Source organism: Schistosoma haematobium, chromosome 1 (genome assembly GCF_000699445.3).
Source record: "Schistosoma haematobium chromosome 1, whole genome shotgun sequence".
Taxonomy (NCBI): Eukaryota; Metazoa; Platyhelminthes; class Trematoda; order Strigeidida; family Schistosomatidae; genus Schistosoma; species Schistosoma haematobium.
Window position 1 is genome coordinate 80,115,117 of NC_067196.1, and position 25,814 is coordinate 80,140,930.

The 25,814-nt window shown below is 34.6% G+C and overlaps 1 protein-coding gene across 1 annotated transcript; it reads left to right on the forward strand.

The window, feature by feature from the left end:
* The first annotated feature begins 1,386 nt into the window (after positions 1 to 1,386).
* MS3_00002224 (uncharacterized protein) lies at positions 1,387 to 24,420 on the forward strand. The gene is made up of 10 exons (XM_051209796.1): positions 1,387 to 1,433; positions 7,041 to 7,119; positions 9,869 to 10,149; positions 13,958 to 14,049; positions 14,103 to 14,284; positions 16,632 to 16,837; positions 18,833 to 19,001; positions 20,586 to 20,898; positions 21,600 to 21,834; positions 23,768 to 24,420. The coding sequence occupies exons 1-10, from the start codon at positions 1,420 to 1,422 to the stop codon at positions 23,817 to 23,819; spliced, it is 1,623 nt and encodes a 540-aa protein (XP_051075262.1). The 5' UTR covers positions 1,387 to 1,419; the 3' UTR covers positions 23,820 to 24,420.
* Positions 24,421 to 25,814: the final 1,394 nt, after the last annotated feature.

A 25,814-nucleotide genomic window follows, 5' to 3' on the forward strand; every position in this document is an offset into this window, starting at 1 on the left:
GTTTTCATATCTGCTTCTATTATCCGACGCAATGTGTTCTTTGGCCTTCCTCTTTTTCGCTTCCCTTCAGGATTCCAAGTTAGGGCTTGCCTCGTGATGCAGTTTGACGATCTGCGTAATGTATGTCCTATCCATTTCCATCGTCTTTTCCTAATTTCTTCTTCAGCTGGAGGTTGGTTTGTTCTCTCCCACAGAAGGCTGTTGCTGATGGTATCCGGCCAATGGATGTTGAGTATCTTGCGAAGACAGCTATTTATAGATACTTGTACTTTCTTGATTGTGGTTGTTGTAGTTCTCCAAGTTTCAGCTCCATACAGTAGAACTGCCTTGACATTCGTATTGAAGATTCTCACTTTGATATTGGTTGAAAGTTGTTTTGAGTTCCATATGTTCTTCGATTGTAGGAATGCGACCCTTGCTTTGCCGATCCTCGCCTTTACGTCTGCATCGGATCCTCCTTGTTTGATAGCATTACTTAAACCCATTTCATGAGTAAATAGAACTCTGGCGTCCCCAAGCCAACGTTTTTCTACTATGGAGTCAAAGTATGTAAGGACCTATAAATCCCTCCTACAATAAACAGGGATCAGGTTTTAATACTTCCTCAGTACATGATTCACAGCAGTATCAGTATGAGGGACGATATCAGTTCGATTCAAATTTGCCGATTATAGACGCATTACAGAATTACTCACAAATCAGTATTACTCATGATGGCTGAACGGATCTTCATACAAATAGAATAGATGGAAGCTTCAAATACCAAGATAACTCTTTTGAAAAGAGATACAAATCTTTTGAGCGGAGTGAAAACCTTTGTGACAAAAAGCATATTGGGGAAACCAGCCTTTATTGTTTTGTTGATTTTACTATGGCTGGTGTGTTTTTATAAACTCTTCTCAAGGTTGGATACCGGCACGGGAGTATTTCACTTAATACTGTATTTAGTCCGGTCTTGTCCCTTAAAGTAAACGATTTTTTCCGCGTAGTCTTTGATAGACACATGGATTTATCTTTAGTGGTACATGGAGAATCTACTCTGGAAAGTGGTGTAGGTGATACCTCATCAGTATTCATTAAACTTTTTGTTCATTTTATGTAGTTTCTCCTGTGGCTGAGAGAACACACAAAGATGATGATCAACATAAGAATCTGGTGTATCATGAAGAAGTCCATATAACTATAATAGGAGGAACAACATAAAATACCAATAAATACTAACCTAAACACCTTTATTTAGACTTTGATGAATAATTGTCGTAAGGTGGACTGAAAGTGAAAGATAATAAAAGTAATTAGGAAAAAATTGGTGAACACCGCAATACCGAATCCTAATTACTCATTTTTGTTTAGCGACACATAATAAGTGTTACACTAGATACTGTCATTTGCCAAGGTCGACCGCTGGGTTTAGACCACATGGCTGGTGACCGGTGCGAAGTTGTTTTCTTATTGAGTTGTTATACCCGCTATTGTCATTATGACTAATTGGCCATACTTTTTGATTTAAACCTCAAATGCATCTTTATTTAATTATGATGAAACAGCAAAGTACTTAATCTGATGGCATTTAATGAAAAGAAAATGTCATGGATGTAATAAAACTGGATATTAACGTTTAAAGTATACTGATTTGTTACTCCTTCAGAGAATGTTCTGGCTATAAAGCGACTGATTGTAAAAAGTGGCGATATTGCAACAGGCGTCTACTGTCATATGAAACTGCTTGTTCAAACAGTTTTACATGGTGAAAAAGCGGTTATATATTGAATTACCTATTAAAGTAACGGAAAAAGGTCATATTAGTCGAATTTGAATTTGAAATTATAGTCGTGGTAAAAACACCCATTTCCGAGTTTGTTAACTGATGCCAAAAATTCTTACGAGCTAGGCTTTATATGAAAATTACTTATTACCCACACAAACAATGTTAACTAGACCCTAAACCATGTGATATATGCTTAACCAGTTTCAGCTATTCAGATATAGTCCGCATCAGGTGCAAGTACTTCTTGTGTTTTGCGATATCATATTCAATGTGGTGCCGTAATAACTGTTTTCATCAATATTGGGCATCTTAAGAACTAGATATAAGTAATTTTTACTCATACTCCGGCGCAATACAAATTACTCACAACTGTGTTCTAAATTCTAGAAATTCGAGTGACACTAAATTTGGTGCGACTGGTCCGTCAATGTGGTATACTCCCGGCATCTTTTACCAACTCCTGAGCTTAACTCTACTACCTCGAATTCATAGGCATCACTTTTGACCGTACACAAACTACTAGCTCTTGACACTGACCTTTGTTTTATTGTAGTAACGCTCATATCATGTATGAAGTGTTTATTTATTGTAATTTTACTTTTTCCTAGTTGCAAATCGTTGCAGAACTAAATACATTTTTGATTGGTTGATAGGTTGCTAAAAGGTAGTCAGTTTAACATACTTATGGCACTTTTAGGTTTAGTTCATTCGTCCTGCAGTCATTGGAGGTATAGTTGGGAATGATGGAGAGACAACGGCATTTGTTTTCTATCTTTTCGATATCTTATTGTACTGTTTCATTTGTTAGTACATAAGCGAATTTCAACAGGGGTTTCCTCATGTGTTTTTTCCTGCCTTCGAAATTAGTTTTGTACATAGGTAAGAACACTATTATCTGCTCTCATGTATTCACATAGACGATGGGGAAACCTCGTTTACTACCCATACTGGCTAGATGATGTCAAAAAACACTAGGACCTTTTATGTGTATTTTAAGAACACAGAAAACACCGGTGATCCGCGATTTCAATCTTAGCTAGTCAGCTTTTTTGGTTGATTTGACATTACTTACGCTTGTTACCTCATGCATAAATCGCTCACAAAGATTCTCCACCTCTGTGTCCTGGGCGATTCTTTCCATCTGCTATTCATTGTTTTGGTGCCTGCTACCAATTACTGACGCAATATATTTCTTGGTCTTCTTTTTCCTCTTCCCTGTAGCATTCTAATTTAGTGATCGTCTAGCGATTCAGTTTAGTGGTTTCCACAATGCATTTCCTATCCACCTCCAACATCGTTTCCTAATTTCCTCTTGAGCTAAAAGTTGGCTTGTTCTCTCCCACAGTGGGTTGTTGCTGATGCTATCCAGCCGACAGCCAATGGACATCTTGCGTGGACAATTGTTTATAAACACTTGTAATTTTTTTATGTTTGTTACAGTTGGTGTCCTATGTGTTGTATTTAAGGATCATGCTCTTTTCATTGTGGATTTTGAGGCTTACTTCTGCAGAGGCTGATGCTAAATTGACTGTCTTCACCTGCATTTATTAGTGTCTATAGGATAGAAAAGCTTGGTCATCTGCGAAGTTTAGATCGTTTAGTTGCATCCAAGCTGTACATTGTGTAACATGCTTCAGCTGGTATGTTGTCTGACCCTGCTGCTTTCCCACTCTTGATTTTTCCGATGGCCATGCTGATTTCTTCGATTGTTGGTAGAGCAACATCTTTAAGAAGGTCTGTGTGTGCTGTTTTGATGTCCGGTGGATTCAATGGAGCTGACCTATTCAGGAGTTCCTCAAAGTGTTCTACCTATCTGTTCCACTGTTCCTGAATCTGAGTGATTGGCTTGCCCTCCTTGTGCTTGACTAGTCACTCTGGTTTACTATATTTGCCCACCAGTTTCTTTGTTGTATCATATAGTTGTTTCATATTTCATTAGCTTGCAGCCTATTACGTTGTCATTGCTAGATCGACGTATTTCTTCTTGTCAGCTCTAGTGCTCTTCTTCACTCTCTTGTTTTCTGTGTGATCAGCTTATGACTTGGCTTTCCCTATTGTTGTTCGAATGTTGTTAATTGCTGTCTCCTTGTTCTCCCTTTCTTGAATCCCGAACGGAGTTTCGAACGACATCCATTCCTTATGATGATGCTTATTGCGGCTGATGACTCACTGAAGCGTTAGAGTTAGCACTTCTTTGATCCCACCATAGTAGTCTCATTTTCTTTGAACAGATCTTGTAACGCTTTGAAGTTGTTGAGAGCTATCTTGAATTCGTTGAGTTTATCGGTATGTCGAAGGAAGACTGTACCAGACATTTGCAATGCTGTTTGTCCAGTTGTTTAGTGGGTTGTTGGTTTACGTTTCATCTCCGTAACCACTAGGTGGTGGTCCGAAGTTATGTCAGCTCCTCTTTGTTCGCACGTTTTTCGCTTCATTTTGTTGATCGCACATAAAGTTGGGGATTCCTCATCATTCTCATTCTTTTCTCGTAGTCTATGTTGTCCCATAATATCCATTACAACCTTGGTGTTTTGATCCCCCATCAGGATGGTCAGGTCCTTTTATTATTATTATTATTATTATTATTATTATTATTATTATTATTATTATTATTATTATTATTATTATTATTATTATTAGCTTTATTCAATATTATATTTTTGTTACAATATGGAATTTTCAGCTCAAAGTAATTCAACAAGTTTCCGTTTCTTATTTCTTGATCGATCCTGACGATAAATATTGAGTGGTCGCCAATTAGGTGTTAGCAGTTCAGGAATCGACTTCTGAATAATGTACATTCTTTTCGATATATTGCTAGCAACCACAATGTCCTTGATTGTGCTCTTTCCTAACTTGTACAACGAAAGGTCGTGAACTTTTCACAAACGTACCTGAATAGGCTATGTAATTAATTGACATAACGATCTGTTGAAACAAACAAAAGACATATAGCTTTAAATATCTAGATAGCTGGAACAGGTAGCCTGGATATTCAGGCCGCTTGATCGTCTTCATTGCTATCGTTGGTGAATGCATAGCACTAGATAACATTCATTGTGATTTCCCCTTCTTTGTTTCGAAGTATGCTTTGGTGATTCTTGGTTCATGAAATTCACTTCCTATAATTGCTTTTCGTACTTCTTTGGACAGGATCAGTGCAAGTCCATGCGTATGTGAGCGATTTGCTTCCTCATCATTAGAATACAAAAGCCCCTCTCTCGAATCTAATTTTTTTCTGTCCAGCTTTCTTCTAATGGTTTTCACTTGTTCCGAGAACCGTCATGTTGTATCTTCTCATTCCCGTAGCTATTTGACTGGCCCTCCCAGTGTCCCACACTGTTCGGTCATTCCACGTACCTATATATTTATTGTTGCTCCGGTTGTTAGAAGGAGCGTATGGGTTTGGTATTGATAATGTAGTGGCTGGTACTATGTCGAGCCCGAATAGATTATTATAGCTTCTAGACAGACCAGTTTATTCATTCTTCTCAAGCTGCATTTTGATTTTATCAGTTATTGACTTATTAACCCTGACTTCTTATACGATCGTGTGTTAATTGCTCATCCTATTCATTACGTGTTTGTAACTTATTTTTGATCTGAATATAAATATTGAGTCACTCCTGATTAAATCGAGTTAGCTCACTTGCCTTCTCCCATCCGCTTCGTATTCTGAATCTCTGTTTGGATAAATGAATGCTTGAAATAAATTCTTTCAACGCCACCCTGTATTTGGCTTGTTGTTATCGCCGTTACGCAAATAGGGTTAGCCTAGGTAATGTACGAAGTTAAATGGAAGATTTATATTCATAGTATATTCATACGTTCACTCAAAAAGGAGTCAGATCAGCCGGCTCACTACAAAAATAACCCTAACATATCTTAAAGAGCGGTTTTAAGAAGCTTGAGTTTACATTTCATGAACTCGAATTGGCAGGGCTGGTGGCATGTTGGGGAAAAGTCTCTTGTGGCGTGCGATGTCCGAAATCTGATACTGATACACGGTGTGCTACGCGCTAACCCCCCAACTAACTACGTGGGCGAGAAAGTGTATTGGGCTACTAGATGTAATGCACAAGTACTCATTCACATATATACCACTCTATCCTTAGGAAAGTGACCCAATGGACTACACTTGACTTTTATATGACTTCTGGTTGCTATTAACTGACCTTTCCATCAAGCTACTTCTGACTGGCTGTCTATATCAAGGTCGAAAATGGAAGAAGTGGATTGGTAGTAGAAGTAGGAGAAATATTTAAAAGTGAGGAATTAGCTAGATTGTAGGCAAGATTAGCTCGAGTGCTGTTAAAAGTATGAGGGTGGTTGTCACTTCCCAACTTCTACACATCCTTGGAAAGAATAATGCATTATTAGTGTTTTCTTAAGTTAGTTATGTTTTAATTATTGTTGAGTTGAATGTCATTCATCTACACTTTTTTAACCATTTAACTAATTTGTAATCACCAAATACATATTGCTAATTAGAAAATACGTTTTGGCAATGCAACAAGGTGTTGACTTAGTGCACTATTGTTATGTCCCGATAAAAATAATGAGTGGTAATTTCTGGGATCCATTTGTGGACCAATACTATACGTATAATTTTATCATATAATTGTTAATTAACTAAACTATTCATATTCATGCCTCTCTTATCTTAAGCTTTATTTTACCCTATGAACTGTTATCATACGATTTTCCATTCTTGAATTATTCTCTGTCTATTAATCACTACCTCCCACGTTCACAGCCACATTTGGCCAAATCTTGTACAAATGTTGTTTCCTATTTTATTGGTACGATGTGGTCTGTTTGATTGGTATATAAACCCCGTATGTTTGAAATAAATGATTCATATTGCAGAGGCTGAGGTCAGTGTTCTGGACTTAACTGGCTGGGCTAGGCTAGATGGAAAGCAGGGCTAATCAGGGCTCTAGACTGCTCATACGGGTTTACGCGCCATTGATCTGATCGATAAGTCACTGCTCTCTAACCGGTGGTCACAAATTATAACAACTATGTAAGCTCGCTAATATCCATGTTATTCAGTAGTTACTTAAGCAAGCGTTTTTATTACGATTTATCCGTATATGGTGTTAGCAGATAAAAAGGCACTTCAACTACTCTCAAATCAACTACTGTTCTAAACGGCAAGTACAAAGATTTATGGAACATTACATTTAGAATCATCATAAATTCTAGGACTAACAATTGATGAACCTTTTTTACTTTACTCATCGAATCATAATTTCTAATTTCATTTCAGAGTCCTAGGAAAACCCCCCAGACCTCGTCTATCTCACTCACCGTCATCAGCTTCAAACTGCAGTGGTCGCCGTCACCAGGTATTAGGATCTATAAATTTCGAGTTTTTTAAGCTTTTATATATGTTGGGTAATATTAACACAAGTCACCTGTATTTGAACGTTTCATTATATGTTGTTATCTATTTGTTCTATGACCTTGTATCCCATCTTGGCATATATTTTTATTGTCATCTTACAGCAAACCAAAGTGAGGTCATTAATTAATGAAGCAGAACCATACATTAGGTATACTGACAACATATTTTGTGCCTGTAGTAGTTACAGACGCGTCTGTCACATATTGAGTCTAAGTAAAGTACATTTTGATATACGGTTTATAATGAATTACGAACATAATAGCACGCTTAATTCTCTTAGTACTAATTTCTTATTTGATGCATCAGGAAAATTTCTCTTGATTTATAGTGATTAAACTTCTTCATTTTGAACTCATTAATTATTTATTTACTTATATTCAACTGTTCGTCACTGTGATTGCTTTTTGCTACATTTATTAGAATCACCAATTTGCTGATATTTCGAATCTATATTGTAACATTTTTGGTTGAGTTACCGAGTGATGCAGTTTTGAGATTCTGAGGGATCAAATATTACCACAAAGTCCCTGAAAAGTCCTGATGATTGACTCTAATGATCAGAAAACTGAAGTAAATGGGTTCTTGCTGATAGTCTCAAGAAATCCAAATTCAAACGTATACCCATTTAACATGAAGCTGCACTCATTTTGACATCATATATATAATGCTACTCAAAGGCAATAAGAAGTAGTTTGAATTTTCTAGTCGAAAAATATGCAGAATTGTAATTTTTATTAGGGGTCGAGCGAAAGTGCATTAAGGATACCATAGAAATTTAATACAGACCAATAATTGCGAAACTGAATTGGTTGGTGTGGTGAGATAGACTTTGAAAGTGGAATTAATCTGAGAGGTCCAGTGATTAAGTACGTTTGGGTTGAAGTTCATTCATGCTATTAGAAGGCGATTCTTGGAGTTTTAAAGCAGAAAAATATTTTAATGACGAAAAGAAACATTATTTCAAACGATAAAAGGTTTGAAAGGTTAAGTCTTTGTTAAGATATGAGGTCGAAAAAGTTTCCTTTCTGTACTTATTTCAGCATTTTCCAGGTGTATAGTGAGAGTTTCAACAATGCCATTGGAGACTGAAGAATACCTGTTTAAGTAAGTTTCAGTTCTATTTGTAGGGGAGTTTAAACGACAAACCTGTCTTGACTAGACAGCTAGTGGTGACAAGATGTTGTACAATTGCGTTTCTAATACAACTACCGTTGCCTTTCTTTAACTTTGTGAGGTAATGTCCTCTGACACTCGTGGACAGTGTTCACCGAACAATCAGTATACCTTGTTTCACAAAATCAGGTGAATTGTCAAATACACATTAAAGACATTAAATACAACATTTTATATTTTGAGTTGTTGCTAAATATATGTTGACTGGAGAATATCCTCAGGTTCTTTGAAAAGAATGTTCTGTTTATGATGTAAATAAATATATAGAGTTCTTTCTTTGAGGCGGAAAACGGAGATTGTCTGAGTCGCTTCAGTTTTTTGCATTTATCGACAAATCTTATGAGGAACGCACTTTCAATCTATGTTTATCTGAGAACATACAAATCCTCTGATACGTAAGGAGTGTAGATTTGCGAGGTAATAAAACAATCGAATTCTTCTTTCTGCTTATTGATACCCAAATGCAGAAACTTGTCAATTGACTGTTCCATATGGGTTTTCTGTAAATGGATCCTTGTAAATTTCTATCAGGTTTTTCCATTTTGTGGTCAAGAACGAGAATGTCTAGTCCGTTTTAAATGTTGGTCGGCAACAGTTGGAAGTTGTTCGAATTGAGTTTGTTATCGTATCACCTGGATACTGTTTTTCCAAATAAAAATTGTTGATGATCATCGTCAGAATTAAAACAAAATATTTCACGAAGATCCTTTATATTATATGGTCTGTCGAATAAAGAACATGAGTTATTAATTGAATACGTCAGTACGATCATCGAAAAATGTACGCAACCCATTGTTTTAAATCTTATAGAAAGCCTGGGAACTACAAAAGTTCAAAATAAATTTCCGAATAACCCCTGGAGATTTGCATTCACTTTCTTTATTGACTCCACAGTTGTAATATATTTATAGTGGTACGAACCAAAAATATTATCGTATTTCTCACACAATCAGTTCGAAAATTTCATGAAGTGTACAACCACGGTTTGTAGGGTCCCATAGCTGTGATGTCATTTCATCCTTAAATATTTCATGAGATCCAAACTGTATATTAAAAGTGCATCTCATGGATACTTCCTTATGATACGAAGTCGGTTTCACAAATCATGCCATACTCTTATTAATATATTTGGACATAAAATAAATAGTTTCAGTTAGGAGGGACGTTGCTGGTAAATATTAATGTCATCTCAAGTGTAATCATACATTCGTTACGTATGTTGATGTCTTTTGTATGGTTTATGGGATTGAGAGCGTCTCGTATAAAATGGATGGAAATCCGTCTCGTTACGAGTTACAGGAGAATAGAATAGAGAGAGAATTCAGTTTTGTATGCTTCGTTAGACCGCATATCTCTAAATCATTCGGTAACTTTAAAAAGATGGCTATTGGTTAGTTTTGAAAAAGTTCACAATAGCACCATCTTTGTAATATCCCTACGGTTCTGAAATGCGAAACAAAGTTGATAAAATATTTTTCACTAATATATTTATGTTTATTTCTTCTCACATGCTACAGTCTAACTATTTAACTTCTAAATTGAATCAAATTACACAAAATCAATGCGGTATTAAAATATCTAAAAATGACTCTGTAAATATCAAATGTTCTAAACATCGAGATAGTGAAGATTCTTTTTCTGTAACTAGTCAAGATGACAATGATGACGACAACTATGATGTTCAAAAGCTGTACGACATAGGTAACCAAAGACATACTTACAATGATGATGACGGTGAAGAGTTGGAAGAAGAAAAGGAAGATAGTAAAGGATACCTTGCTAAAAATCAAATATCGCAGTAAGTCAGTCATTAATTCTTTTGTGTGTATTACACGTTGTTTTAAGGTGTGAATTGAAAGGATCGTGTAATTTTTTACGTAAAGATGTTCAATTTCTGTTATATATATATACTGATTATTTTCTGGCTTTCAATTTGTTTACCTCGTCCAATCATGAAAGTGTTATTCATTAACACGATTATTTCATAGTTAAATCCATAAATTCAGTGTTAAATGATATACTTTCAAATTCTACGTATCGCGTTATTTATTTTAAGTATCATACCCATTTTACTTATAAAAGTTAACGATGCAAACGTTATGTAAAGTACTTTTAGATGACATTTTTTCAACCACTTAAAGATTTATTATTTTGTACCCACAACTCTACATGGAATCGAGCTCATAACGTTTAAGCCGGGTAGCGAGCATAACTTCTTTAGACAATTTCATCATTCCTCCCGATCATTTTTATTATATTTTCCCTTTTTTTCTTCATTCGTTCGCATTTTAGATTCTCTCTTGTCGATTAACCATTGAATGACCTGCTAGTGGAATCAAAACTAATTTTTTTTTCAGAATTCTTTGTTAACTTCCTAGTGCAAGTCACAACAAACTTAAGAGCAACAATTTAGAAAATAAAAGTTTTAATTAGTGGATAAGTTACTTGATTTGTATCTATTTATTTGCAGGTTCGATTTACGTTCCACCTACATCGTCTAATGAGAATGGGTTTTATCACAAATTCTTAATCTGAACATTTGACTCGAAATCGAGTAGAGATGAACTGGTTTTTGGCTACTTAGTTTTAGTATTATTAAACGGATCAACGATAAATATGATTCTGATGAGTATTGTTAATAAATTGCTTAATATGAACTTGAATTTCCTGAAAAAAGTTAGATGTTACTAAAAATAATACACTGAAAACAATCAACTGCTAAATCTACAGAAATGATAAATTTTCACGTTTTAGCCTCTAGTCACTATTGATGTTATGATGGTGTAACAGTTGAAACTGGACAAACTATTTAGCAAATTCTAATTCAATGACAAAACATATTTCCCATAAGACCTATAAGTTCTATTTATCGTTATGAGGATAGTCAGTCAGTCAGCTACAACGTAGGGCCAGGCACATACATGCATCGGTCCAAGTTGCTATACCGCATTAGCACAGCAAGATGAACACCGGATTCATAGAAGTAGTTAATTCATTGGTGGTAATATATAAAAGAAAGATTGCATATAAGGATATGGTACAAAAAGAAGGAATTATTACGTAGAAAGATGTAAAGCGATTTTAATCTTATAGTTTAAGGGTAGACAGAGAGTGTATACACCGACGCCATTGTGATTGATTCTGAGCCATGTCACCCACAGTCTCCAACCATTGGTTACGATAGTCACGCGGACCCCAACCAAGTAGTCTGCATCTACTAACATGGCTCAGACCAGAAGTTAGTGACTTCAAGCACTGATGCCATGTTTTGGTTTGACCTCCCCTCTTCCAGCCATCCCCAACACCGGTTAGCATTGCTGTTTAAAATGTGAATATGATAACAATTTGTTCATGATTCTTTGTTTGTTATAGAATCATTTCTAAAAGTTAGTTCATATAATCAGTTTTTTTTGTTGTTGATCATCAATAAAATAATCCAATGACAATAATAGCAATAATAATCCAGATATTAAAATTTTAATTATTCAATAATTGACAGAATGGGTCAAGTAAACTATGGGGGGTATTCATAAAGATGCCGATAACCATCTATATTTGTGATAAAATGACACTTTTATAGCTCAGCATGTGGTGAACATTTTTCTAATTATTCATTCATTTTATTACTGTATAATTTGCAATTATTTAAGTAACTAATATGCATGATGCATAAAATGTAATTGTGCTTCTCTTCGAGTTTTCCACCTGTATTAAATAATACAATGACAACTAAAATATCTTGCTAAAAATAGTATCTGTATACAACGGAGAGCATGACTAATATCATACAACAGTTTTAAGTTTCTATTGTAATTCGTTAGTTAAGTGGCTCGACGTAACAACGTCTTACATTATTGCATTGCTTTATGTTTTTTCACCGTCACTTCCCCCTATAGAAGAATTGTCTTTAGATATGAAAACATGAAATAATATGCACCAAGGTAATTAATCATTTAACCGACTCGCTAGATTTTGTTCCATAGTTGATAAACTTCGATTAAAAGTATGACTAAGTATGAACAAGTTTTATCGTGGTTTAATATCAGCTGATGGACTTCTCAAAACAGTCAACAGTTAGATAACCCAATGAAGTTGAAAAGTGTTGTCCATTGGATTCCTATTTGATGATCTATATGCATCCCGATCACTACGAGCTATGAATGACCTAATTCAGATCTCGTACGTGCACATCGCTGCATATCTTTAAATAGTCCAAAATTGTTAGATAATAGCTTAGTGTTTAAAGAACTAAAGTTCCAATCTTTAGGTTTTAGGTTCGAACTCTGCTCCACCTTCGGCTTCAATAGCATGATAGTATTACTCCCTCTCTCTCTCTCCCATGAAAACAATATAGTTCGAAAACGAGCATATAAACATATACTTCGTAGATGAGTTACGTTATATTACATCAGTCCATAATGTAGAACGAAATAGTTGCCCAGTGTTCTTTGGTCTTCGATGTTTCTACATAATGAAAACTATTACCAGAATACTCAAGCTTCTCCGATTCGTTCAATTAAATATTAAATACATAAGCAGTAATTTCAAAGATCATAAAATGGTGGCATAATTACAGTGTATGCTGAATGAATCTTTCATAAATTTATGATCTATCTGTAGATTACTACCATTTTAGGGATAAGGCAAATCCAATATTTCAAAATCCCAACTGAGACCCGTTTACGATACAGTACAATAATTATCCAATGATATTGGTAAATAACTGTTTCACTCCCGAATTGGTTGAAGCCTTTCCTCAGTCACGGAATTTCATCAAGAAATTAGAAAGTGCATCTCAAAGCCAGTCATAATTTGTAGGTCATTCTGCATTCGTTCTGCCAGTCATATTCGAATTCCATTTTTACCATATACTTACATCATACGGGAATTTGTTGAAGAGTATGGACCAATGTATGATGGTTCTGATGTGAGGTGGTTGGAGATAATTGGGAAGAAACACTTTTGCGCCTAGCCAAGTTCAGTGGTAACTTTCTGACTGGAAAACTGGGTTACTCGAGTTCGAATTCACCAGCCCCTTGAAGACTGCAGAATTTCGTGATGATTACCTCCAAGCACGTATCATCGATATATGGTACATGCTATGACGAGTCACGGTCTAGTGGTCACGTCAGAACTCGATCAGCACTAAATACTAGACAGACATAACATTGATTACTACTCAGTGATCAATCTTTGATGATTCGCCAACTGATATTAGTCTGTCGTCAATTAAATTTCTGGTGAAAAATGGATATAGCCTTTTAAAGTTAGTCAGTTGTTTGGTAATCTTCCTCTTCAATAAACAAATAATTGGATCAATGTGAAAACTTCTGTATCGAAAGTATGATTCACATGTTATGTCATTATTTGATAAGCAACACTAAGGTTGAATTTAAAATAACTTTTTCTTTGAGTACTTGAAAATGAATCAACTGAGCAAGAACATTCAACAAAAAGCAAACCTTATCTTATCGCTTATTACTTCTAATCCGGCTCTGTACAAACACCACATCGTTCTGGAATCGATTCCTCCTATGACTTTCAATTGTTTGTATTACCAAATAACTAACTGCCACCTTGTTTGTTTTGTTGGTTTTGTTTTATAGGTGGATTGACCAAATATTAGAACCCAATAAAAATTTTAATAGTTTATCTGTTAATTCTGCTAAATTCAACCATAATCAGAAACCAGAAGCAGGTCCTTAAACTTTGCTTTACATCAGCATTATTCTTTCAATAACTTTTTTATAGTTTATTCTCATATATCAAATCCAGAAGATGATATTTTAGCACAATGGCGTTTACGTCGTCGTATGGAACAAGCAAGAATGGAAATTTCCAAAGAATCTTACCCTCGATCTAATGACTTTACACAATTAACGACATCATTTTCAAGTATAACTATACCTCAATATCCACAATTCCCTAATCAGGTGAGAAATACACCATTTACAATAAGTTAAGTAACCAATTTAATATTTACAGATTATTTCAAATATTTCTTTTTCATCTTTGGTATCCTTTATCTATTCGGCACCTAATGTCTGTCAAATATTCGCTCAGATTTAGGCTAATGTTCTTTTAAATCTCATTTTGGATGAACACTTCAACCTGTTGACTTTCGGTAATTAAATCTTACATGATTGTCGTATGATTATAACAAACACAAATCTACATAACTCACCAACGAATATTCTAGGTTTTTGAAATTTATTCTGCCTTTGATATAAACTGTATAAAATGTAAGCACTGTGACTTGTAACGGTATACGCAGCTTTGCCTCTCACTATGTATTGGTTATCTTATCATATGTTATTATTAGAGCAGTAGCTCAGAGGTTACGGTGTTCAACCACTGGAATGCAGGTCCAATTCCTGTTTTATCTACTTCTGTTTGAGTAGACAGGTAGAGTCCACTACCTCTCATACTTAGGATAGAGCTTGAACATAAGTGCACAAATCTGTACCTGGTAAATGACAAGTAAGTAGCGAATAATTTTCATTTTGAAAAATGAAAATAATTAACCAATTATAAGAAAGAAAGCCTTTACTGTATCGATAATAGATGATTATATAATAGTACTGAATTTCACAGGTTTAATTTACGAATTGTGTAGTCATTGTCAACATTATTAATATTCTTTGTCTATATTGTTCATTCTTTAATGGAAACTAAAACGCTTCATTTATCCTCTTTCAATGAACATAATCTACCATTAATTATTAAAATTCATATTGATGATAAATATACTTTAAAATTGAAAAAATATTTACAGAATAAAACCAAAGATTATAAGTATGATTCATTAATTGAATATGATAAGTCGATTAGAATCCCAGTTACTGTAACACCATCATTATCATCATCATTTATAGAATCAATGTTCTCATCTAGTATGGATAAATTATTCTTCTTAAATAAAAACATTAATGATAATAATAGTAATCATTCATTGTGTTTAATGGAAAGTGTTATACAACCTTGTAATGTTTATATGACATTAGTAGAGGAGTCATATTATCAATTCAGTATGAATGGATCGTTAAATAGTTTTGAATGCAATAAAATGTTTGCATATGATGAATCTATTAAGATTCATGATACAATTTACGAAGATAATGGTTACTTTTACCCTGGTAATATAAGTTTGGAAGTAAGTCTTTTTTTACTGACAAAGAAAATACGTCTTGAATCATAGATGTTTATGATGAAAAAAGGTGTAATTTATAATAAGTAAATAATACTATGATATCTTAGGTTTCTCTTTGTATAATACTTATCTATTAAGTATTGGTATAGTTATCTTAGGCTCCAAGACTGTAGTATACACTAATTCATACTCCAGGAGGTCAACAAATAGGCTACAAAACATGCTTCTTAAATTTCCCAAGTTATCTACTTTCAGTCATAATCATCTTATAACTTGATACAGATGTAACATGTTATTAAATTTTGACTAGTGAATAAGTTGTGAGATATACTACCTGAAGGTAATCACGTTTCTATTGTGACCTAATTGTAATGTTAATAAGGATTTTTACACTTGCTTGTAACTCATTTATCAAATATTTCTTCGTGTGTTGGTGTTAGTCGAGGTTTCATAATTCTACTTAGCTGTTGAAACCGAAGTACATAGGGAGCAGAATTTCAAACGTCCAACATAATCACTGAGATTTGAATAACTTGATCAATGATCTTCATCAGAAAACCAGTTTATTGCATTGATTCATTTACTTTTTACTTAATTATCACTAATGACTGAAACATAATAATTATGGCATAGGCAGATTCAATTTTGTAGTAAACAGTGCTTGATTTCAACAATAAAAGCACTGAAAGTCAGAGAGTACCATGCATTATGTAATGTATAGTCTTAAGAAGTAAACACTTTTTATAGTATAACAGTATATTACACCAAATTCAGTTTTCTCCTATTTACTAGTGTCCATTTAACTCTTGGTGTTTTTAATTGGTTTTCTCCAAAGTGTTACATAATGCAGAGTATGTCAATATAAGCCACATATGTATTACCCAATACGCGATAACCTGATGATTAGGGCAATCGCACTTCCCAGACTCCCTTTATTTAATTTGTTTCAGGTAACAAACAAAATCATTGGCCTTGACTCAAACAGTATAGATCGATGTGGAGTGTATAAATTCGTATTTGGTAAATGATTTAACATAAACCTTTGTATTCTTTGCTATATTATCTCTACTAAGTATCATATATTTACTGTAGAAGGAGATTTTTAATCAGTGACTTCATATTTTTCTTAGAATAAAACGTCTTATAATCTACCACCATTATTTCAATCAACATTTGAATCAAACAAAACTTTTCCAACTAAAATTCACATTAAAGATACAAGTGTTCAATGTGATATTTTGAAAAACTCGTCAACTAATGATTCACAAATTCAAACAAATCAAAGTGTTCTTAATGCTTCATTCAACTGTTTAAAATCAATCAATTTATTTAATGAGTAAGTTGTTGTTGTTTATCAATATATCTCATTACTTTACAATGTAAATAATGTAGCTTAAGGTTGTCTAAGAATAATTTACGTAGAAGAAATACATTCTAAGAATTATCGGTACCAAGTAAAGTGTCGTTCACTCTGCTGTATATCTCGTATACGATAGTTAATTGGACTTCACTCCAAATTCGACTAGTTCCTAACTGTTCAGCTGCATTGATCTACTGTTTGACATTGAAATATCTAGCATTAAATATTTGTTCCCCTACGGTAGTTAAGCTGAAGAATTGGTGTGGTCAGATGGTAAATTTATTAAAAATGTTAAACTAGCTTACATTTTTTTGTCTTTATTGGCCTAATTCATTCTGTCTACGCTCATGTTCATGGAGGTCGAAGCTAGTAGCTATAATATTTATTAATTATTTATGTTCATTCTAGAGATGATTTTCATCAAAACTTTAATCAGAATGAGTTTTGTGGAGATTTTTAGGAAATTTCACAGGTTGAAATCATGAGTCAGTTGAAGCTAGACCACCATTGAAAACCTGGAAGCACTGGACGGCCGTTTCGTCCCAGTATGGGACTCCTCAGCAGTGCGCACCCACGAACCCGCCCCCGCGGGATTCGAACCCAGGACCTACTGGCTTCGCGCGCGAGCACTTAACCATTAGACCACTGACCGTCACCAGTGGAGTTCAACCAGGTCTGTTGTGAGATATCAGCTCACTGAAGACAATGGTGTTCGGTGGCGCAACTTCGCGGATTGGTTGAAGTTAGACATTAACACCGTTGGATGCCGGCTCAGTGGTCTAGTGGTTAAGTACTCGCGCGCGAAGCCAGTAGGTCCTGGGTTCGAATCCCGCGGGGGCGGGTTCGTGGGTGCGCACTGCTGAGGAGTCCCGTACTGGGACGAGACGGCCGTCCAGTGCTTCCAGGTTTTCAATGGTGGTCTAGCTTCAACTGACTCATGATTTCAACCTGTGAAAACTTTAATCATCCAAATAACGTTACAAAATTTATACGAATATTCGTCAATATTAGAACGAATAGTTTGACAGTAATTGAGCGCCGAGTATAGAGAAACCATTATATGTGAAAATTATATTTAAAATATTCTCAGCGATTGAAATATAACTAATTCCAACGTTTCGTCCAGCTAACTTGTCTGGACGAAACGTTGGAATTAGTTATATTTCAATCGCTGAGAATATTTTAAATATAATTTTCACATATAATAACGTTACAAAATGTTATGTTAATTTGAACCTATTCTTGTTGTGTAAATCTATGACTCATCTCGACCGAAGGTTGATTAATTGAGATTTTGTGCCTCTATAGACTTTTCATGTATCAACATTTTATCAATTTACGTTATCGGTGTTAATTCCTAGATCTCAGAGCTTATTATCGACCATCATATCACAGAATCGTATTACTTAGTAACGGTATTGATATGAATAAGTACATATTATGTAGTAGTTGAACATGCTGTTGGTTTACATTTTCCAAACGTGACTTAGTGTAAGCCACTTCTTCAGAGAATAAATAACCAAATTAAAATTAATCCAAGTCTAAATAGTTCAACGGAACAATAAGAATATTATGTGGTCAATCAAAAACAGGCCTGAACAAGTTAATGTCATGTCATTTCGGTCAAGGTGATTCATAAATGACTTGTATGTAAATTTGTGTGTATGTATGTGTGCATTGTTTAAGGATGAGAAACTGTGTGACCTTTAACTGCAGAAGTATATGAAAGATGCTTCATTTTATTTCCAGAATCCTCTACAGTGAATACCTCGCTAGCTGATATCAAACTGTAAACTTTATGTCTTTTGGTAACCATATTGCTGTCAGATTGTGGTGATTTTCATTTTTAACTTGAGTTATCTGCGATCTCAACCTACTTGTTCATTTTATCACTACAAATATAACTACTCATAAGTATTATTCCTTTTATTTCTCCATGGTTAATAATATCCGTTTTAATTATTATTAAAGATCGAATATACATGATGTTGGGACAACGACAGATGGGATTATTTCTGAAATAGGTTTAAAAGCAAAACACAAATCTATTCGTGTTATGGTTCGACCACAATCAAGAAATGTTAAACTTCAAACACCAGTGAATATGATACCATCTAATATAAAAAATAGTTCAAACAATGTGAGTGATATCAGGACTGTTGAAGTTAATTTAGTCAGTTTTAAATTCTCAGTTTAACCGTTTGGTAAATTTATTTACTCAATGAGTTGACCAAAGTTTCAAATTACTATTCATTACTGTGCATTTATTACGTCATTGAGTTTTTATTTCAACTATCTTCCAGATTAGTGATCTTATTTTATTAACTGAGCTTTATTCCTGTCAGCGTTTGCTCATTATGTAATCACTTGTTTCTGGCCGTTTGAACTGCTGTCACAATCAATGTTGTAGGATTTTCTTTTACATAAGGTATATATTTACAGTATTCAGTCTAGTGAATTTATTTACACCCTTGCTATACTAATATGTCTTCAACATAACTGTCGACTAAACTCTTTCATGTGAGTAATTTAAACCCATTTTGTAATTATGATTTCTAATTATCACAGGTTGTAAGCAGCTGACGAAAACCAACGAAATATAATGAATTCATGCTATTCTGCTAGAATCTTGATTCTTGCTCTTTTCAAAATGGGCTTTAATTATCTAATATATTGTCAATGAAGCCATAGTTTTGACATTTGAGATGTATTCTGTTGCAATCAGAAAGTTCGTTCCAAACAATCAATTATTAGTTCATCTGACGCAATATTTCCAGATTTTTATTGTTTGTTGTGAAAATAGACAAATTGGTATTTGGTAAAACGAGCTTTTCCGAAATATGTTTGGACCATTTAATTCCAAACGTTCATTCCAATAATGAGGATAAAAAATGCGCTTCCTTTCAAACACATACTGAGCAAGAGTTAACCAAGTGTTTGTCATACTTATCTTCATAATGATTATATATTTTTCTGTAGCTGTATACACCTGCACTCCCGTGTCAATGTCCATACTGACACTTGAATCCAGTCCCTCTTGATTCAAAAACCAGTGCATTATCCAACTTGTTGAACCGATATTATTATTATTTGCTTTCCGTTGCTACCAGTTATCGGAGCGGTGTCTTAGTGACTAAGGAATTCGACTTTTAGCTGCCCAGCCCCAGGTTGAAGCTCCACTCCACGTAATTCGGTTTGGGTAGCCAGGTAGTATAATTAACCCTCACACTTAGAGTATGGCTTCTTTTAATATACTATATTTAGTCCCTATATTATCTTCACACCTCAATTTCCTTGTTCGTCTTGTCACTTTAAGTGGAACTGTATTTCACTAATTCAAACTTCCCAATTATTATTCGTTGAACCATAGGCATAGTTCTATTTCACGCATTTAGATATAAATGCCATAGTAATATTATCTGTGGCTTAGATCTTAATGCGCATAAATATACCATGACACGTATATGTTCATCTATTTACAAGCGATTATTGGTTTAGTGGTTAAGCGTCCGCGCGCTAAGCGAAAATCCTGAGTTAAACTCCCAAAGGGCTCGTACATGCGCACTATTGAGGTGTCCCATGCTAAAATAAAAATGCTGTTCAGCGCTTCATGGTTTTCAATGTTAGTCTAACTAAGATCAGTCCCTGATATAAACAACGAAAGTGGTAAATAATTTAATCACAAGCATTCAAATGATGAAAACTGTTATTCGTTACTTTGTAGCGTCCCATGAATAAAAACTTGTGCATATCTGTGGATAAAATATTTCATCAACAGCACCAACAGACAACAACTATGACTATGACCAATGATACTACCATTGCTGATAACAATACACTAGTGGATTATAATCCTCGCATCCCTCAATTTTTACCAGTTGATATCTCTGAAAGCGCTCAATCAATTGAATCTGACAGTTGGATATGGCCTGCAACTCCTCCATCAATAAAAAGTGATAAGAATTCAAATCACTTAATAACTAGTACTTGTGATAGTCATATTGGACACGCAATGGATTATCAACAACACCATACATGTAATTTTTTCTCTTTTTAAAACATTTCATGATTTAGACGTTTTATATGGTTTTCTAGGACAATAAATGTTCTACGTTATGATATTTCAGGTTGCTATTATTTTGAAAGAATTCTTATTATATGCACTCTTATACTAACTGGACAATAAGAAGTGACTAGTGACACATTTATTACTTAATACTGATCAAAATTTATCCATTAAGTTGCAATATAGAACACTAGACTGACTTAATAGTGCAGTTTTTTTGTGTTAATAACTGGTAGTGACCGGAAAGCATTGGATCTATGTTTTGTGCTGGCTGAGATTTACTAGCAAGGTGTGTCCGCATTCCTTAGAGAAACTAACATCATATTCGGACCCAGGTGACTCAATATCAAGTAGATACAGAGCTTTGCGATGGTCACTTTTAACCGCTTAATTTCTGTACCTCTCTTGTCGCGGAAGATCAGCTGTCAAATAACTTTAATTCCAATTACCTTCTTTCAGACTAGAATTCTGTCAATCTACTTTTGTTTAGGTACCCAGTGCCATTGCACTAGTTTTCAAATAAAGGCTCGAAATCTATTATTTCAGCCGGTCGTTATTGAGTTGTATTTATCACTTGACACGATTAACGCTGTGGCCTTTGTTTTTGAAACTTTGTCTATATTTATGTTTTTCTTAATCTAATGTCCACAAATTTTCTTGTCATATAATAAGCCCACTCGTCTGAAAAAATATCAAATCAAACCTTTACTCACCTACCTGGTCCTACGTCTACTGAATTTACATCCAGTAAATCTACTTTCGATAAGGAGGTTCAAATAGGTTTGACAATTGCGCGTTATATGGAGGAAAACTTGAATAATGTGGAAGAACCTGATGAAGGGTTCCCTGAGGATGAAATTTTGCACGATCTACGAAGACGTCGAACCAATTGTATTTTGAAGATGAGGTAAGTATTTTTCCTGTCCTGCCAAAGACACTGACACTATCAGAAGTCTTCTCAATGGCAAGAATAAAAACTTGTAGGAACTATTGTCTAAGAATAGGGAGTGAAGTATAGACTACCTATTGTAAGAGTTGCACCAATCCTTATGAATTAGCCAAAGACAATATCGCAGAAGAGGGTTAGAAGACTCATGCGACATTTGCGAACCTACGTCACCTGTATTAGTGGTGAGATATCTGACTGCCCGTTAAATAAACAGTATAATGCGTAAAATCGTGTAATGCGGTCGGGAGACGTGGAAGTTATGTACAGACTACATGTCTTTGAAGAATCGCTCTTGCTTTGCAAAGAAACGACCAAGTGAGAGATATGCTATGGCATGAAATACCTGAAGTTTATTAGTTTTTTACAGTTGTTCACAGTGAAAAATTGATCTAAGAACCATTTTGCAGAGAAGAAAGGATACGTATTCGTTTTTTCTGAACTGAGGGACGTTGAGAGATGTCCAACTACTATGCACAAAAGTTTATTGATAAAAAGAAAAATTAAAAACAAGTTTAACGGAACTTTAATCGCCTTGAATTAGATGACAATGCCATTTTTTGCTGCGCTGATAGTGTGGCAACTCCGGTCGACGCACATGTGTCACGTTCTATGTTACTCGTGACTGACTGAATAACTGTCCCTGACTTTATTAGCCAAAAACGTACCCTGCAACCAAACTGATAGTTATGTATAGAACGTCTTCGGTATCGAATTCACAGTCTACTGTGGTCATTTCATGTAAATATTAGTTATGTGGATGGATTTATCTATATCCCTCGGATCAGTTACATTGGTTTAGTAAAACGAAGGGTCTACCTTGGATCCCTAGACTTTCGAAAAATTTCGGCTCACAAGAACTAACAATTTTCGGTGGTCGTATTTCTAGGAATATCTTGGGCACAGTACGTTTGATGAACGCTATGAACAACTTTCAGATAATTGATAAAAAATTAACCTGTTAGTTATCAAAGTTGCTGAAGCTAGCAAGCTGTTCAATCTGCTTTACGTCCAAAAGAGACAATTATCTATTTATCCTGATTTCTGGAAGCAAGACACTAATTTAATTACGCAATACGTCGCATCGCTTCTTGACTTTCTTATAGTTCTTAACTTTATTATTATCTGAGCTTTATTCACTTTAATCTTGGCCATCAGTTACTTTTGTTCAATTACTTAAAAACATAACTTCTTAGTCTTGATTATACGGTTCTTCGCTACCTTCTCTTAAGACATTTCAGAACCTTTTGTATATGAAATATATTTGCAACAACAGATCTAATCTTTCTGATTTTAACTGAACTTTGGTTACACTATGCTGATATGTATTGAAAACGACTTCTAATTTCGATAACGTAATAAGAAGACGAAGATTATCGGAACTGTGATATATTAACGCAATCCATTTCGAACAATTTGATCACACACATAATATTGGCTTATTATGCAGAGTGATTAGGTTTCAAATTGTGTTCACATTATTATTATCCTTGTCTCCTCTTACCCCATTTCCAGTCTAGTTGACCTTTTATTTTTATATATAAATGTTCTTAACAAGTATATGGGTGATCAGATTGTTCGAAATGTATTGCGCTAATATATCACATCGTTCTGATAATCTTCGTCTTCTTATTACATGATCGAAAACCGACTCCATTGATTCACCGGTTAGGGAAAATCACCAAGTTTTTCTCAATGGTAATTTCATATCTCTTAGTTACTCATGCCAATAGTTTATTTGTAGGTTAAATCTATCCCATTTGTAATATCAACCAAGAGATTTTGTATATATAATAAAAACAATTACTTAAAATCCGTTTTTTCTCTAGTTGGTCCAACATAATGCGTAGAATGCTAGTCAAAAGTTATTTATACATTTGCCATTATTATTTAGATTGGTTATGGAGCAAATTCATGAACGAGAAGCCCAACTGTTGAACAATTAAAACAAATTATATTGAATAATTCCTTCTATCTGTACTCATTTTTGATACATATATACGCCTTACGTTGTATAAAATACTATTTTAAATACATGTTTTGTCCTTAAATCATTATGACATAGGATGTTTATTCTTGAGGAAATCAAGAATATGGTATGTTGGTAGTTCAATTCACCTTAAAGCGTGATCCAGAGCCCGTTGGTAACTTGCATGAAACAATGCCCTTTGTACTTATTCCCAATTTCGGATTCGTACTTTGACAACGTACAGTCCATGTTAGAGATATGTAAGACAAGGGAGATTCGTTATTGTAGAGGTTTTATGAACCCCTTTTACGGCAGTGAGAGGGCGTAACTCTCAATATGTAGACCAAATTAGAGACAGCTATACTTTTAAACTGGATTTTCGCTACTGGGTCTGTTCCTCAGAATATCTGCGCTGCTTGGTAATAAATATTACTTACAACGTACAAGTTTACATAATCGGTTTGCGAGACTCTGATACTACTCGGTTGCTCGAACTGAAGTAGGCAAAACGGGACTAAAAGTTGAGCGGTTGATCTATTAAACTACCGTTTCCGTTGTTATGGTAGCTGTTTTAAATCTACCAAACTCACGCTTATAAGTCGACAAACGGAGTCGTGAGCAATACTACAAAACTACGATTAAATTAAAACACCGAAGCTGAAACAGCCACATCATGCAATGTGTCTTCATGATTTCCTGATCCCTGTAACGTCTTCTCACCTAATGAACTATCATTTTGTCAATTGATGTATGTACGAAACTGTAAACAGCCGTAACAGGAATAATTGTAGCCAGGGTAGGTTTTCATAAACAGAAAGTCAGGGAAATTGGAGTTTATTTTTGGATAGAGCCAACTTATACACAAGTAAAAGAAGGTCAGAACACATGTTAACTTTCAGATTAATTTACCTCAAAATCATTACGAACGAAAAATGGCGCTCTTAAAAAAGTTCTCATCGATTAAATCGAGTGCATACATTTACGTTGTAACAGGTTTCTGAAGCACGAAAAAAATCGACAGATAATTCCCATTTAAACATTAAAATTAAAACACGAAGTTCAGCGAAGGGATCTTTTTTCAACGAATTTATTATCAAGCTGTACAATCGTATAAATATGAAATTTTTTTGTTTTTGTAAAAGTACTAATTCCGTGAGGAAATGTGAACACAGTTAACCATGACGTAATAAGAAAGGTTATAATACTAGATTACGTAATATGAATAATAACAATAGATTTGGTGAATATAATAAAATGATTAAAATGTTTTTGTTATAATAATTAAAGGTGATATGATGAGCATTTACGAATAAAATAATGAGAATATAAGACATGAGTAAAGGAGGGAATGCAGTAATAATAATAATAATCAAAATAATTATGGCCAAGGTAACGATAACGACAAGACGTACTTCTTTTGTACGCATAGTTCTGGTTTAAGCTCCTGGATGGTAAGAGCTTCAGCTATTTTTAAAAGTTGGATACGAAGAAATCTGGGTAGATTTGAACGAATCATATAAACAACCTTAAAGTCAATTTGTGGATCTGTAGAATGGTTATAGTCGATTAGGTGTTCAAGTATAGAACTCCTAACTGCTTTCCTTTCACCTTTGTAGAACCAAGCTGGATCTTTTTAAAGAACCATTACTCTTTCTCATCAGACGTACATCGAGAAAAGGAATTGATTGGTCTCGTTCCCTTTCTAACGTGAAGTCTATGGAAGGGTGGTATAAGTTAAAGGTGTGTAGAATATCATCTAAATCAATATTATTGTCACAAACGACAAACGTGTCGTCCATGTATCTCACGTATAGGTGGAGTCGATTGATCATTGAACGGAGTTGGTCGTTTTCCACTTTTGCCATGAAGCAGTCTGCTCAAATTGGACCCAATGGAGACTCCATTGCGATCCCATCCCTTTGTATATATATTTCATTATTGAAACTGAACTGGACATTAAAAGTACAGCGTA